This window comes from Squalius cephalus, assembly GCF_949319135.1.
Source record: "Squalius cephalus genome assembly, chromosome: 2".
NCBI classification, from domain to species: Eukaryota; Metazoa; Chordata; class Actinopteri; order Cypriniformes; family Leuciscidae; genus Squalius; species Squalius cephalus.
Window position 1 is genome coordinate 57,146,356 of NC_137123.1, and position 16,901 is coordinate 57,163,256.

At 36.7% G+C, this 16,901-nt stretch overlaps 1 protein-coding gene across 1 annotated transcript in view; it reads right to left on the reverse strand.

Annotated features, from left to right (window-relative positions):
• The window catches only part of cacna1hb (calcium channel, voltage-dependent, T type, alpha 1H subunit b), a 52,306-nt gene that overhangs the window by 22,650 nt on the left and 12,755 nt on the right, over nt 1-16,901 (reverse strand). Inside the window, exons 6-17 of the mRNA XM_079856348.1 lie at nt 16,235-16,327; nt 14,113-14,770; nt 12,193-12,542; nt 10,481-10,632; nt 10,199-10,384; nt 7,820-7,937; nt 5,951-6,106; nt 4,169-4,253; nt 3,902-4,089; nt 854-1,192; nt 456-556; nt 220-343 (exon numbers count right to left, since the gene is read on the reverse strand). Coding sequence (XP_079712474.1) covers nt 220-343; nt 456-556; nt 854-1,192; nt 3,902-4,089; nt 4,169-4,253; nt 5,951-6,106; nt 7,820-7,937; nt 10,199-10,384; nt 10,481-10,632; nt 12,193-12,542; nt 14,113-14,770; nt 16,235-16,327 — 2,550 coding nt within the window. The remainder of the gene's footprint in view (nt 1-219; nt 344-455; nt 557-853; nt 1,193-3,901; nt 4,090-4,168; nt 4,254-5,950; nt 6,107-7,819; nt 7,938-10,198; nt 10,385-10,480; nt 10,633-12,192; nt 12,543-14,112; nt 14,771-16,234; nt 16,328-16,901) is intronic.

Genomic DNA, 16,901 nt, shown 5'->3' on the forward strand with positions numbered 1-16,901 from the left:
TGCCATCACAGGAATAAATAGATTGTTATAACATTTACACTATTACTGTTTTACAGTCATTTTTATTAAATAAATGCAGCCTTGGCGGCCATAAGAGATTATGCATGAGATTATGCAAAAATATTAAACATTTCACCGACACAAACTTTTGAATGGTAGTGTACATGTATATTAGAGCTTAATGAAAGTGCTAGAAATGAGTGTAGTGATTGTGTTCACCGTGCTGTCGGGCTGGATGTCGGGTCTCTCTAGAGCGATTGTGATGCAGTTGAAGAAGATAAAGAACAGCACAATATGATCAAACATCTTATGAGTGATAACTTTCTGACAGCGCATCCGGAACCTGCAGAGAACGAGAGGGAAACAGCCCTGTGTATAGCATGAGAATGTGCAAGCACAGCATTCATTAGTTGTGTATATGTGTGTGTTGGCTGGTTCTCTGTGTTGCTACGCACTTATTATGAGGGGAAAATAAATAAAGAGACCAATCCTCATGGTCACTGCACCACTGGGGTTTATACGGCTCCAACAGTCTCTTCAAGATGAGACACCAGCTCTAAACAAAACATACAATACCAGATAAGAAGAAGAGAGATGCAGAAGGAAAATACACAAAGTAGTTTTTTTCTAAAAATTATGCAAAACAATGATGCTAAAGTATGTTACAATCTAAATTTATGTTAATTTCTTACCATCAACCAGTCAAATGTCATGTGTCAAGTCAAGTGATAGATAGACTGATAGACTGATAGACAGATAGATAGATAGATAGATAGATAGATAGATAGATAGATAGATAGATAGATTATGAAAAAATAAAAAAAATTAAAAACGATTAAAGAAGAGGTCCCACCTCCTCAAATTCATCATCATCTGCCCCTTGTGTGGATGTTGGCTCGGGGTGTTTAATTTTTGGAGAGGATGGATAACCTCCATCTAATCTGCCATTGCACTCCAAATATGGGCGTGGAACCTGCAAGAGCTCTGGAAAATCAAACGACCCTAGACATGACACTCCGCCCAGACTGCCGGTCCTGCTGGATTTCCCATCATCTGATTGATTATCATCCATGCTGTCCTGTCCCGCTCCAGAAAGCAGCGACTCGCGATCTCTTGACTGAGCACGTCTTATTAGACTGGGGGCCTGGCCAAGACTGTTCCAACTGGAGCGGCGACTTCCCCAAAGGCTGGACTACAACAGACACGCAAATTGTAGCCGTTTATCATGGCATGCAACCAATGGTGTAGTATGAAAGAATCATTCAAAAATCAATAAGTTGACATGTATAAAATAGTGAGGAAAATACAGTATATACTATATATATATACTGTATATATATATACTCTATGTATAACATTTAATTACATTTTAGGTTGAATTAAGTTTACTAACAATCAAAATTCATATATATGATTTATTACACCATGGTCTGATTCTGATTGGCTGGAAGGTAGCTCCAGGTCAAAAGTTTAAGGTGTTTTGTTGCATACTGAAATGAATGAAGTTCCAGGTGTGCATAATTTGATGGGTTCATTTAATCTTGTTCACTGCTTATATTACTGAGGCATGTATTCGCAGCAGACAAAAAAACCTGTGTGCATTCACAGCCATTCCAAACACTATTGTTCTGCTTCTGCTCCACGCTCGCACCTTTCTTCCGCTGGAGCCCTCTCTGGTTGGATCGCTAAAACAACATCCCTGCTTGAGCATTAACCACAATAAATGAAGCAGGGTTTATGTGTTTGCACCACCGCTGCACGTTACTTAAATGAATAAAATAGCTTTGCTACATTATATTTCTCAGCAATAAGGGGGTAATATAGTTGTTTTTGAAGGAATTAAACTCACAGCTTCGTTGTGAGACGCTGCACAGATGCACATTAGTCACACACACATTTCCCATCTCTCTCTCTTTCTCTCTCTCTCTATCTCTCACTCGATAATTAAAATAAATGCTAAAATTCATTCATTAAAATAAATGTAATCATACGCACTACTTCATCCCTGTGTCTGAATTCAAACTGAGCGCTGCAAACATCAATAAACGCTTTAACTTGTCAATTTTGGCAAATGACCATGGTATAAGCAGGTTAATCCACGGCTAGCCATGCATTAAACGGTTTGAATGTAATTTACTTTGCATCGGGTGGTTCGTTTTCTCCACGTCATGCATTAAAATAATTTAAAGGTGGGTTAAGTCGTTATTGAAATATGCTGTTTGGAAGTTAGCCGGGCCGACACAACAACAAACGTGTAGCCAATCAGCAGTAGCGTATGACGGTGGAGGACAGAGAACGTGCAAGAGGGAGATTTGAACTGAAAAAAGACTGCAGAAATAGAGATGAGACACAATAGAAAAGAGAAAAGCTCAAAAGAAATCACTGGAAAATAAAGGGTTATGTCTGGGCAAGAGCTTTAGGATTTTAAAAAAACTAATTACCCCACCTTTAATGCACAGCTAGCACTTGCATATGTAGTGGATGCTAATACAACTGATCATAGCGGTGAAGAGCAGTATTTTATTTTTCTTTCATATTTTTAGATTTTCATACATTTTATTAGTTAATTTATCCATACTTGGTTATGTATTTATTTATTTTAGTTTCAAATATAACAGATAGGTGAAGTTCTAAATGTCTAGATGTGTCCTATTAGGCTACTTACGTTTCAATATTAAAGCTAGGGTAGGTAATCCTGTTCAGAAACACTTTTTTTTATACTGGGTGAAATGGTCCTTCCATCCTGAGAGTAGTCTATACATTATGTGTTCAGAAAAAGGAATGAAAACAATCAGACCTCTGTAGCAGCTGCAGGACAGTAAAAACTCTGACCAATCACTGCCACTCGGTCCGAGTGTAAAGAACCAATCAGATGCCTTCAGAGCCAGGAGGAGTGTCTTAGCAGTGTCAATCAAGTTCGCGTACGCGCTGATCGCCCCTCTCTTGCACAGCGCGTACCGTCATTCAAAATCAAGATTGCCGGTGTGCCGAGCAGCTGTGCTAATGGCGGACAAACAACCAAAACTACCAATTTCTCGAGTGGAACCTGCTCATACAACAAAGACAGGTAAACGGAAATAGACCGATGACGATAAACAAGCCCGTCGGAGCCCATTGACTCAGTGTTAAAACTCTAGCAGCATAACATACAGATAAAATGTCACGCACTGTGCAAAGCAACAATTGAAACCTGCTAATTCACTGGCTTGTCATGTTGCTAAAATAATGTACTAGCAAACCTTATTTAGCATTACATATCGCTAGAATAATTATTTACATAGCCTACTGCAACGTTAGTTCCCGTTATATTATCTTACTGGCTATTTATAACTCATAGAAAGAGTGCAACGTTATAAAGTTACATTACATGTGATTCTGACATGATGCTACATGCACTGCGCTCCTTCCTCTCCGCTTGTCTCTGGTAAATAATGCGTCTTCGGTCGGAGTCGCACGTTCATGTGTTTTGGGGGCGTGGCTTTGAAAGGACCCCAGAAGGGAGAGGGTGGACTGAATGGAAATAATGAGCTGTCTTTAAAACAGTCGTTAGAGGTCTACATACACTCGATTTTTATACTTTCTTTTTCAGAATACTTACATTTTAATTATGTATTGATATATACATAAAGTTTAAACAAATTTGAAAAATAAGTTTTTTAGACCATTCTTACCTACCCCAGCTTTAAACCAAAAAATCCAATACAAAAAAAATAAATAAAGGCAATAAAAACAATAAGATGCCATGGTAAAACCACTAATGTAGAAGGAAAATTATTTAAGTAAATGTCTGTTTTAAAAAATTCTTGCAGAAAATTCTAATATGATTATATCATTTTATTTAAAGTGTTTTGAGATGAATACTATTTGTGTAAGTTTACGTGTAACGGCATTTCCTACTCACCAGGGATCTCTGGTCATGGGGTTCGGTGGAGGTGTTGCTGTTGCGCCGTGATTGACTGTAGATGTGTGACACCTCAGTTCTGGGTGTGGCGTTGAGTTGTATGTGTGTGTTGTGAGGTGGCATAGACGCTCGAGGTTCCAGGTGTCCGTTGGAGATGGGCATTAATGTCTGCATTTTCATCTCTGATCCTAATTAAAACAACAGATTAGCATAAAATAATAAAGCACACAAACAGCTGTGCACGAAGACATGCACGAGCACACACACCTGATTTCAGCAGTTCTCTCAGTTTGTCCTCATCACCATAGTCAGACGACATGTCATCATCAATGTCTGATCTGCTAGCATCACCCTGAAAGAGATAGAGAGAAATGACATTTAAAGGCTTAAATTCAGAATTCATGATAATGAATGATTAAATTTTCATATCAGCCAAAACAACACAAGGCCAGCATAAATAAATGCAGAACAAACACAATAACATTTGCTCTTCCAAGGGTATGCAACTCTCTACCTTCTACTTTCATGCTTAGTTAACCCGTTTTTCATTTTTTCCTTGTCCTATTTCCTGCTGAGTCATTGAACTTCCATTCCAATGCATTTAAAATCAACATGAAACGGCATTCAGACCTATTTCACTTTTAAAATGTGACAGAGGTGGTCAAAACTGATGTCTGGCCGAGGAAAATTGACATCTTCACCCTTCATTCAAATATTATTAAGTGTTTGATAAAGATTTTGTAAGCATATTGCATAGTTGTGCTTGGAGTCAATTGTTTTATTTGTGATAACGCAACGAAACATGCCAAATTGTGCAGACATAATTTTTGCCCAGGCTGTCATACAAAGGAATTATGAACACATGCAAAAACAAGAAATAACCAATGAAATGTTAATAACTGATTATGCTGTACTTCATTTTTTAGCTTTTTCCTGCAGTGAGCCACTTGCTTTTTTTTTGCACAGTAAAATAAAACCTGTAACTGTAGTTTGTCTTTTATATATAAAATAAAAAAATATAAATAATAAATAACTTAACTAAGTATATATTTAAAAAATCTGAAATATTTTATTCATAATTTGATGGTCATTTAAAACAAATATCCTCTCCGGACATCACTTTTGGCCACTACTGTATGAAACAGTATATTTCACTGGAAAGAAACCCACAAGGAATTCATTTTATTGTAAAAAGTGGGTGTTCAATACCAAAGCGAACCAGAAACACTTCCTGGAGGAGTTGTACCACACAAGCAATGGATATTGAGATTTGCTTCTTTGTACTCCAAAATGTATTGTAAATCCATGGAAAATGGTGATGAAAAAAAAAAAAGAGAGGAAAAAATGTGAATGAATGAGAATTGGCATTTTCATCCGAGTAACAACAGGAAAAGTGTGTGTAAATGTGTACTGGCGTATTGTGTGAGAAGTGTCCAGTGTGTGATATTACCTTGCAGACAAAAGAGAGAGAGAGAGAGAGATAAAAGACAGAGAGGAAAAAAACAGAAGGTTTGAGTGAAAGCGTGTTCCTATCACACCAGCTGCAGCCCGGCGCCTGCGCTTATACACTACAGATGCGTCTCATCTACATCAAAATTACACACACAAGCCAAACATACACCGATCCACACAATCAATCTCTTTGATGTGACACCAATAACGAAAAGAAACAAGCGCGTGTATTTGTTCATTTCCATGTGCGCTCAAAGGAAATCCCTTTTTTCATGGTGTGCATAACGGTTACTGTGCTGTAATTGAGTTACAGTGCAATAATTCCAGTCCTCTGATAACATCTTATTCTTAACTTGAACAATTCCCTCTTGGAAACTCAATTAAATGCAATATGACCACATCTAATTCACTCGTGCGGAGGATTCGCGCAGATGTTGAAAAGCAGAGGAAGTAGTTTCAACGAGTTTGTTACAGTAGTAGCCCCACAAAGTATTAGAGACTCAAGCCAAAGCGTACAAAAATGCAAAATATCAAAGATATTACAAGCACACTTTTTAAGCAAAACATTTCAAGAAAATAGATCATCTGGCATCTTACCTCAGCTTGGAAGCCCTCTACTAAGATGGCAACCAGTAAGTTGAAGAGGACGTAATTCCCAAAGGTCATCAAGGCCACAAAGTACAGAGCGGCCAATGGGGAGGTGGAGGCCATGCCATTATACAGAACCACATTCCAGTCCTCCTGGGTCAAAATCTGTCGAGACACAGGACGAATTTCACTTTTTAAACTATTGTCTCACACTGTGAGAAGGTAAATTACATCTAATCAGAAATAAACACCTTTATCTAAACGCTATTAAAAACATCTAAATATAATGTATTAATTACAACAACACCTCTATGTGTACAACGTACCTTGAAAGAATCAGAATTTATCTCAATTTTAACAAAAATCTATATAATTGGTGATATACAAATATTTGCATTGTCTTTTAAAAAAATAATAATAAAGAAAATAAAATCAGTTTGAGAAATGAATATGGATGACGTCACTCACTGCCCACCAAACTGACCAATACAGGTATTACAAATTACTATTATTATAATATATTTGTGTTTCATTTTAACGACTGCAAAGTTCATCTGGCATGAAAATATCCTTTCCTTAAAAATGCACAAGAATGAGAAGAAGGTGTTTAAATTCATTTTTAACTTTGCAATACAAATTGCAAAGTTTACCCAGCATGAAAATGCATTTTCTTTAAAACACACTATTTCCACACACACACACACACACACACACACACAAAAATGAACATTTACAATTAATTAAAAATATAATAAGATAAAAAAACCTCATTAGCCCAAGCAAAGTAGCAAACTATTTATGATGTTTACACCAACTAAGGAGTTATTTGACTAAGAGGTATTTTTTACACCAAGTAAAACAAATTTAAACTTTATTATTATTATTATTATTTTGCCTCATTTAAAATTCAACTGCAAATGCAAAGAAACTTTGTGTAGTTTGTTTTTCGCACATTCACAACAGAACCCGAACCCATCTCTGCCTCTTCCTGCAGACTGATTTAGAACAGAGGAAACACAGCAGGTTCAGTCTGGAGTTTATATTCTGCTTACAAACGCACACACACACACCGACAGAAATAGAGATTAGGGAAATTAAAGGCTCCCGATACAGAAGAAACCCTGACTCCGGTGGCTTCCCTCAGGGCCTGGAGTTAATACAGCATCATATCAGTATTTGCACAAGTGTCACCCCCGGTGACCTCATCACACTGCCCAATACTGCAGGGAGAGGGATGATGACCTCATCTTGTCTGCAATATTATAGGGCAGGATTTGGTGACCTCAGCAATTTCAACTCTGACACAACTTGTAGAAGTTTGAATAATCCCAGTCTTAAAAGTAAGACTGATATATACATAAACACGCGCACTCATAATAGAGCATACGTGAGGCTTTTTATTGGTATTATAAAGTAGAATGGAGAAGAAAAAGTATAGTTTTGGAAATGATTTTCAAATCATAAATATAAATGTACAGCTTCAAAAATGAGATGACGCAAGGATTTGTTCTTTAATTTAAGGGAGGCTAAATACCCACAATCCCTTGCCTCAGCATTTTTGCAAAACGCTGCTGTTTCCACATTGAGGAGTGAGTATTTAAAGCTTGCCTCCGAAGACTAAAAATGACTTTAAATGAATACAAGCTGCTGTAAGCATCAGTTTAGTGACCTATAGACTCTCAGTGGTCAGCGAAATGTGGGGATTTCAGGAACAGCAGCTTCAAAAAACTAGTTGTATGTTTTATCATTCACTAAAGAGGACTTTTATGTTACTAAATAAGTAGAATAAGTAGTTCTCCCTGAAATATTTCTACCTCTGAAAAAACTAATTGACATCCATATATTGTTTATTAAACAGTTTGCGAACATTTTTCTGACCTGGAAAACGGTGACGATGGCCCAGAGGAGCGAGTCAAAGTTCTTCCTATCAGACACCGTGTCTCCATTCTCCAAACGTAGAGTAAACTTACACCCAAACAGATGCATTCCCAGTATACTAAACACAGAAGACGAGAGAGAGAGAGAGAGAGAGAGAGAGAGAGAGAGAGAGAGAGAGAGAGAGAGAGAGAAATGAGAAAAGTTTCAAAAACAAAATGTCTACTGCATTACTTGATGCAAGAATATCACGGTCATTTTCAGGAAATTGTGTCCAATTGTGTCCAATTTACCACTGATATAATTATCAAGATACAGAACAAAAATATCATACTTTCACTTCGAAAAGGCGGATATTTGCTAGCTATGGATGAAATGTACCACTGTGACTCGGAAGCTGAATTAATGTTTTCATGAGTACCTGACAGCTTTATTATCGTTAACTAAAAATAAAACCATAAAAAAAAATGACCTGAAATGAAATAAAATATAAAACTATATCTTTTATGTTTTTATATATATTTTTATATATGTTTTATATATATATTTTTAACTACATTTCTATATTTTTTTAAATGAAAAATAATTAATTTCAGCTAATTTCTGAGGCAACATTTCTTATTTTCATTTAGTTTAAGTTGAAGTACTAAAGGAAATGAACTAAAAACTAAAGTTTAATAAAAAATGTACACAAAAACTGATAAAAATGACAAAAACACAACAAAATTACTAAAACTTTAAATAAAATAAAATAGAAAACAGAAAATCTTAAAATAAAATTCAAAATATTAAAAACTATAATAGTATATCTAATGATATTAAAATTACTATATTAAAATAACACTGGCACTTGAGTATTGTGAAATTATGAGCATATTAATTCTAAACTCACTGTAATGAGATTGAAATAATGTTGTGCTTGAGGGTTATTAATAATAATTTGCAAGGCTGTAACCACATATTTAAAGTCAGCATGAAATGTATTTCTAAATACATATTACAGATCATATTTTAAACAATTCATCTGTGTATGTTTTATTTAAAAAAAATGTTTGGACCTCGTAATGTTTAATCGAAATGTCATTACTGGACCTGAAAAGCCGATGCATTATACCAAGTTTTTCTTTTTCAATATTCCGTTACACTTGAATATATGTCACGATATAAAGACCTCTTGCTACTTTAAGATTATGGTCTAAGAAAATAAAATAAAATCACATAACATGATAATGTTAACATTTTGAATAATGTTAAAGGGGGGGTGAAATGCTATTTCATGCATACTGAGTTTTTTACACTGTTAAAGAGTTGGATTCCCTTGCTAAACATGGACAAAGTTTCAAAAATTTAAGTTGTACGTTTGAAGGAGTATTTTAGTTCCAAAAATACTCCTTCCGGTTTGTCACAATTTTCGGAAAGTTTTTTTCGAGTATGGGCATGTGTGACGTCAGATGGGGCGGAATTTCCTTATATGGGTCCTAAGGCCACTTCTCTCTGGAGGGCGCGGGCGCGCGCGCACTCGTAGACCAGCGCAGAGACATTCACTGACCAGAGCAAGAGAGCGAAATGTCACCAAAGTGTGTTTTTGGTTGCCAGGGCAAGACAACCCTGCACAGATTACCAAAAAAAAACAGCATTAAGGGACCAGTGGATGGAGTTTATTTTTACAGAGCATCAACGGAGTTGTGCAAGTGTTTTTGTTTGTTCCCTGCATTTCGAAGATGCTTGTTTTATAAACAAAGCCCAGATCGACGGATTTGCAGATCGTCTAATGCTTAAGGATCGAGCAGTCACAATGATAAAGGTTCGCGGTCGTGCGTTGGAGCCGGGCGGTGAGTAAAACTGCTTCAAATGTCTCTGTGTGTTGTTAGCTCGGCGCGTTAGCACAGCTTTAGCTTCGCCCACACGGCCCGCCTCCAGCCGCTCGGTTTTTTCCGGAAAGACTCGGTACAGCCTATCTTTCTTTTATAAATATAATAAAACTAAATACTTTTTGGAGATATGAAGGATGCAATTCTACTCTATAGGTACTCAAGATTAACAGGAGATTGAGTGAAAATGAGCATTTCACCCCCCCTTTAAAATAGGGTAATATTACTGAATCTGATTATGTGCTTATAAATTTCATTGCGAGTTCGGTGCGCTTGCGTGAGTGCAGTGATTCCGCTCACACACTCTTCTGATTGGCTGTGATTTTTGATTGATTTTGTTGGGTTTCATAGGCATGTCACATCTGGTGTGAACAGACAAATTGCTTGTCGCTGGAATCTTATCGTGTCACATCTGGTTAGGACAGTGTTATGGTCTACATGTAATAATTCTACATTTGCTTTCAGTCAATACTACACTCTTGTTCTTGTATGGAAGCACTTTCATTCAAACCTAAAGATGAAGATGAAGAGCATCAGCAGCATGCAGAAGGTGGCCACATTGTCCATGGTCTTCATCAGTACCACCAGCTGCCTGCGCAGGGCGGGGAGGAACCGCACCAGCTTTAGCACCCTGAGCAAACGGAACGTCCGCAAAACCGAAAACCCTCCGTCCCCTTGTCCAACGATCTCACACACACTGCAGAAACCAGCAGACAGAACACGTGTGGTCAAAATATACAATGAATTCACAACAAAAGAATCCGAGCGTGAAGGAAAGCGAACAGCACAGAACCTGATGATGACGATGATCCCGTCGAAGATGTTGTAGGGGTTGCTGATGTAGTTGAACAGACCGCAGGCCGAAATCTTCAGGAGCATCTCTAACGCAAACAAACTAGTGAAGACAATGTTACTGATCTCCAGCACGTCTGTCAGCTCGTCCGGCTAAAAGAAAAAGACAAGAGGAATATGCAATACTACTCGAGTTTTATGTCATATGTCATAGCCAACCAAGGCATATTTGTGTGAACATGCAGGTCTATATGATCTTTTAGCCTGTTTTTTGTCCACCAGATGAAAAAATGCAGTCCAATTACTTAGAAAAGTAAGTAACACTTCTACAAGCGCATGATTTGAGGTATCATTCATATCTGTAACACATACGGTCCTGACATGAACTTATACAAAAGATTAACTACAGTGTTGTTACTGGCATGACATTGTATTTGTGCTGCTTCTCTTTCTCTCCATGTGGGTTTATTTCTTGCAGAGGAAGAGCAGGCGCTGTTATTAACCGTGTCTACTGTAATGTAAATAATCATTTCCCTGGCAACAGTGTGAATGTCCTCTGCCTCAAACCGGTTAATCTCAGACTGCCTCTCTATGTCACACAGACGCACTAATCCTAACCAAGGGGGTTCATTAAATGCAATATAAGCCATAAACATGCATACAATCACAGCGCAAACAGCAGTGTGTGATCACTTTGTGTTACAATGAGTGTTTTTCTGACACTAGGGTATTTATGTGTACAGTATATGCCAGCGATGACACTAGAGGAAAACTGTATTGAGGTTCTCATTATGGTTATGTTTCATTTAGGTATCAACTTTGTCTTAGATGTTTATCATAAAAGACATTTTGTAACAGATTCTTTTTTACACCATGCAATCAGTTTAAATTTGTAAAACCATTTGAATTAGGACTACATTAATAATAATATTTGTTTATAAGATGCACAGATTCAGATGATATGATATTTTTTATTTATTTAACATCATCCATTAATTTAATTGCATGATTTATTTAATAAAGTACCCTACTAAAAACATAGTCCTTATTTCCAATACAACAACACTTGAACAAATCCTTATAAACACACAATAATAATAATCATCATCATGTTAAAATAAAAAGAAATTCTTATTGTATGTTCAAATTATAATAAAATAAAAACAATAATAAAACTAATAATAATAATAATAGCATTAATAATAATTATTATTGTTGTTGTTGTTGTTGTATGTTCAAAAGGATTTGTTTTTGATTGGTTGTATTGAAAATAAGGATTAAGCTTTGGTCCAGTACAATATTAAAAATATAATAATAATAATGTTAAAATAAAAAATGTATTATTATTATTGGATGTTTAAATAATAAAATAAAATCTACTACTAAAATTACTACTACTACTATACTAATAACAATAATTATGTTCAGAAGGATGTTATTGTATTAAAAATAAGAATTAAGATTTGATCCAGTAAAATATTAAAAATAATACATTATTATTATTATTCGTGAAAAAGCTCAATTTAATTGTGTGGAAAATTATAGTTTATTTAAATATTTTTATAATTAGGTTACATATTGTAGAGCTCTCTTTTAAAACTGCAGGATACTTGAGCAAAAGTCTCCATTTAATCTCTCCAATGTCTATTAGAAACAACTCAGATATTGAGATCTCATTTGTGATTTGTGTGTAAATGAGTGTATTGTTTTCACCTGTTCATGGTACTCCACACCCATGCTGAGTGTATTGATAAGGATTGCTATCATTATCCCTCTGTTGAAGTACTTGCTGTCCACAATCCGCCTCAAAATGGCTCTGGCGTAATGAAAACACACACACACACAGTTCACATTCCCAGACTCCTTTTCTCCCATATCTTGGTTTCTTTTGCTCTGTTCCGAGCTGACGTCTGGCCCCTGCTTCTCTGGGTCCGATTCACCGTTGGAGTCGCAAATAACACCATCACTTTCCTGGGCGCAAATTGGGCAGGAGGATGACTCTGAAGACACCAGCCCCACCCTGCTGTCCGCACACACACTCAAACATGTCCCTGGATACACACCTGCAGTGAAGGACAACGGTTATTTATTACACATGAGTAGGACTGGGGCAAGTTGTCACATTGGATGTCAGTAATAAGGCCCAGTTTACACAAATGCTTGCTTTCTTATGCGTCTATAGAAACTGACTCTCAATAATATTAACCCCGACTACGATCGCTTGAGTAAATAGTATGACTAGCCCCAGCCACCCACATTATATCCAAATTCTCCAAATGCAACCTAATAATTAGACAATCCAGTGGCGCATTAGTGAATTGATTCCAGTTTAGGGCACTGCAGGCACGTGTCTTTAACACACATGCTCTGTGATTTGCTATGACAATAGTGATCGATACTGTCTCTATTTTATAATCAGGGTAAAGTCTGTCTACACCTGCTTTTTGAGACCCATCTGCTGGGACTGAGCTTTGATCATCTCCAACATATTTATGATTTACGATTAATGTATCTGTTGATCATTTCAAACAGATGGAGGACACCAACCCCAGTCAAAAATTTGGCACCAATCCTTTAATTACCCTGAAGGGATCAAACTGAATTTCTCTATGATTTTATAGCTTTTAGCATTAAATAAAAAGGCAATTCTACCGTTTACTGTCTTTGTCAGAACACAATATTTATTGTGTGGAAATAATATATGGCTACTGGCCTATAAAATAACACCATAGAGGGAGCTATCAGAGTTTTAACATTTTAAATGGTATTTGCAGAAGTCTGCTGATATGTTCCACCAAACATCCTGTTTCCTAAAAATAATACACTACCGCTTGTTTAAGTTTAGGGTAAGATTAATTTTGTTTATAATGAAAAAGTACTTTTGAACTTTATAATCTTAAAAAAAACAAAAAAATCATGAAAAAAAAAAAAAAAAACGTAATGAGGTTTCCACAAGAATATTTATGTAGCAGCTGCTTTCAACATTGATAAGAAATGTTTCTTGAGTACCAAATCAAACACAGGCAATTACAGGACTAAATGCAATTACGAGAATCATTTTTTTTTAAATATATATAAAAATAACACCTGTCTAAGAGCAACCTGACCACATATTGCATGCTTAAGTTTTGCAATATCTATTAAACGCAATTGCACAGAAGTGAGGAAAGGAATGTACTTTAGAAGTTAAAACAAATTAAAGTTATGCATATATTTTGATCAAAATGTTTAAATTGCAAGGCTTCCTCACCAGGTACAGTAATTTCAGGCAAAAGTCAAGAGGCACAAAAATAATGACTAGACAGAGTGTGTGTTTGTGCAGACGGTTCCCTCAATTCAATTTGGAATTATTAGGGCATGACAAGTGCGCAAAGCTAAAGAAAAAAAAAAGTATTTCATTATCTATGTTATTAAGTTAAAACCCCAGAGACAGAATTTACTTTTAATCCACAACCCAAAGTCAAGACAGCAGGCCCAAAACACTTTCGTTTTTGCATCAAAATTGCATCATTTCTACTTAATAAGTTTTACAGTATGTACAGTGGCCCAAACAGTATTTGTACCTTTAAGCCACAATTAATCTAAGATTGTAATTGCATTAGATAACAAAATACTGCTTATCTGTGTTCTTACCGTGCTGCAACTTGTAAGTATCATGGTATCCACTACAAACAGAGATCTTCCTGCCATAGATGCCATGATGGAAAGCTGGTGCTTTGACTCCTCCGGTCGAGTGTGAGCGAGTATGTGAGTTTGTGTACATTTTGGAAGGCAGAATGGTGGGATAGTTCATTCCGAGCCTCAAACCCTTTAAATTTTGAAGTGCAAGTGGGAGTGATGGCGACTTTTTGGAATTTTGTGTGTCTCTATCGAGATGAAGGGTCTTCATTTCTATGCCATTGCTGAGGTAATGTTGATTCTGATGGGGGTGATGATAATGCAGCATACAGTATTGGGTCGGACCCATCTTTGTTCCATTGTCACTCCAATATCCATTAGTCCCACCCACTGAGAGGGAGCTGCTGGGATTGGCCACACCCCCATGTCTCTTAGGGCATAATTCGCCATAGAGGCGTGCAGCGTGACGGCAAAGTTTACGGCAAATATGGGCGAGGTACTTCAGCATTTCTTCGTAGCAGGATCCTGGTTCGGTCAAGCTACCTAAGGTGGATTCATTACTGCGGAAACGTGCTCGCTGCTCCTTCATCAGCTGGTTCTCACGTTGTTTGGTCTCGGAGAACTGTGTTGCAATGACGACCAGGCACAGGTTGATCATGAAGAAGGAGCCTACCTGCGGACAAATCAGAGATGTTGAAAACAATAGTTCAAAATCATTACAGGATCACGAATGGCAACTGCAAATACCTTGCTACAAGTATACTGATGATTGTCACTGGTTATTCATGCACATTTCAGGACACTGATATTTTCTTTTGTCTTTTTATCAATAAAATTATAATTTGCATGGCGAATGTTAAGTGTATGAAGGCTATCCCCTCTGAATGATGCTCACTGTTTTTAATATTTTAAACTGTAATAATATTTCACAATATTACTATTTTTGATCAAATAAATGCAGCCTTGGAGAGCATAAGAGACTTCTTTCATAAACATTAGAAAATCTTCCTAATATTCCTCTAACCTTTTCTTTTTTGTAATGTCTCTCGGTCATCTCTCTTTCAACAGTCTTTCTTCAGATCTCCCTCTTGCTCCTCCCCCATCATTTTTGGACATGCCTCTACTACTGATTGGCTCACTCTCTCTCCTCCCCATCATGAGTGGACATGCCCCTACTGCTGATTGGCTCACTCTCTCTCCTCCCCCATCATTTTTGGACACGCCCCTACTGCTGATTGGCTCACTCTCTCTCCTCCCCATCATGAGTGGACATGCCCCCTACTGCTGATTGGCTCACTCTCGCTCCTCCCCCATCATTTTTGGACACGCCCCTACTGCTGATTGGCTCACTCTATCTCCTCCCCCATCATGAGTGGACACGCCCCCTACTGCTGATTGGCTACAAGTGTGTTGTGCTGCTCAGTCTGATCCACTTTCAACAGAATTTCTAAAAATCACTTTCTGGGCTTTTAATTGTACATTTAAAAGTAAAACCTTTGCTTTTAGCTTTTCAAATTGACTGATGAAATCAAGAGCCAAAGGACATATTCTCAATTACTGTAAGTACATTTCATGCACAAACTGTGCAAGTCGACATGTTTAATCAGAATTTTGTCACAGTATCTGAGTAAGTCTCTAGGACACACCAGACTGAAACCTCTTATTAGAATTTGTTAAGTGTTAAATTCAGCTGCAAATGATTTTTTAGTTGCTTATATAGTTGTTTATAGACTGATCACTGACCTTGGTTGAACTCAATTATTAAAAAGAATGTGATTTGTCTTGTTAGTTCAATAAGACAGGAAATTGTATTTTTAACGCAATGATAGATTTACACAATGATGACCAGTAAAATAATGTACTTTAAGGGTCTAAGATTGTAAGGTGTAAAAAGTGTGATTTTCTCCTCTGAAGTGTAACTGAGTACAAGCATTTCGTTTCATTAGTGCTCAATCACAAATTCTCCAAAATGACGACAGAATTTTAATTTTCATCTCTTTAAGTATACTTATCAAGTGAAATTACTCCAGTAATTTACATCTTGATGATAGCAAAAACCACTTCCATGCAACTAATGAAAGACTCAGAGGTTAAACGAGAGGAAGATGTATCCATTAATTATTTACTGCGCACTTACAATGATAAGGAAGATGAAATAGATGAAGTTGTAAAAGGAATGTGCATCCATGACATAATACATGATATCCACCCATCCCTCTAAGGTGATGACCTGATGAGAAAACAGAAACAGGATCATAAAGGTTACGACATCCGCGAAAGCAAGCACTGCTTAAAATATAGCCCTTTTCTCAAGAGTCAACATACAAAGGACATCTTCCAATATTGTTCATCGCTTACAGAAAACTAGGTCAGGAACACTATGGAATGATAAACGTCATGCTGTGGTTAATTGGATTTACTCAGAAACCTGATAAATGTCCATGCACGTTCCCAATCAGATTAGTAAAGAATATGATAAATATTGTTGCACCTAAAGATTAGATTAGAATGGAACATGATAAACTTGATTTCCTGGGACAGATAAGTTGGTTAATAATGTAATAGGATTCACTTTCGCTGTAGCCCCTGTCAACCATTCACTTCATTTACCAACTCTGAAAGTAAGTGTCTCTCTGTGCCAAAAGGATATGTGAGGATAAAAAAATATCACCGCCTGCCAGGCTTAATATATACTCAGCGAAAATTGTAATGCACAACTTGGAGCGGATGTCTAACACGCAAGTAGAAGTCTTGAACTGCTTTGCAAAAAAATTATGACTTTGCCTTTTCTTTTTTTCACATAC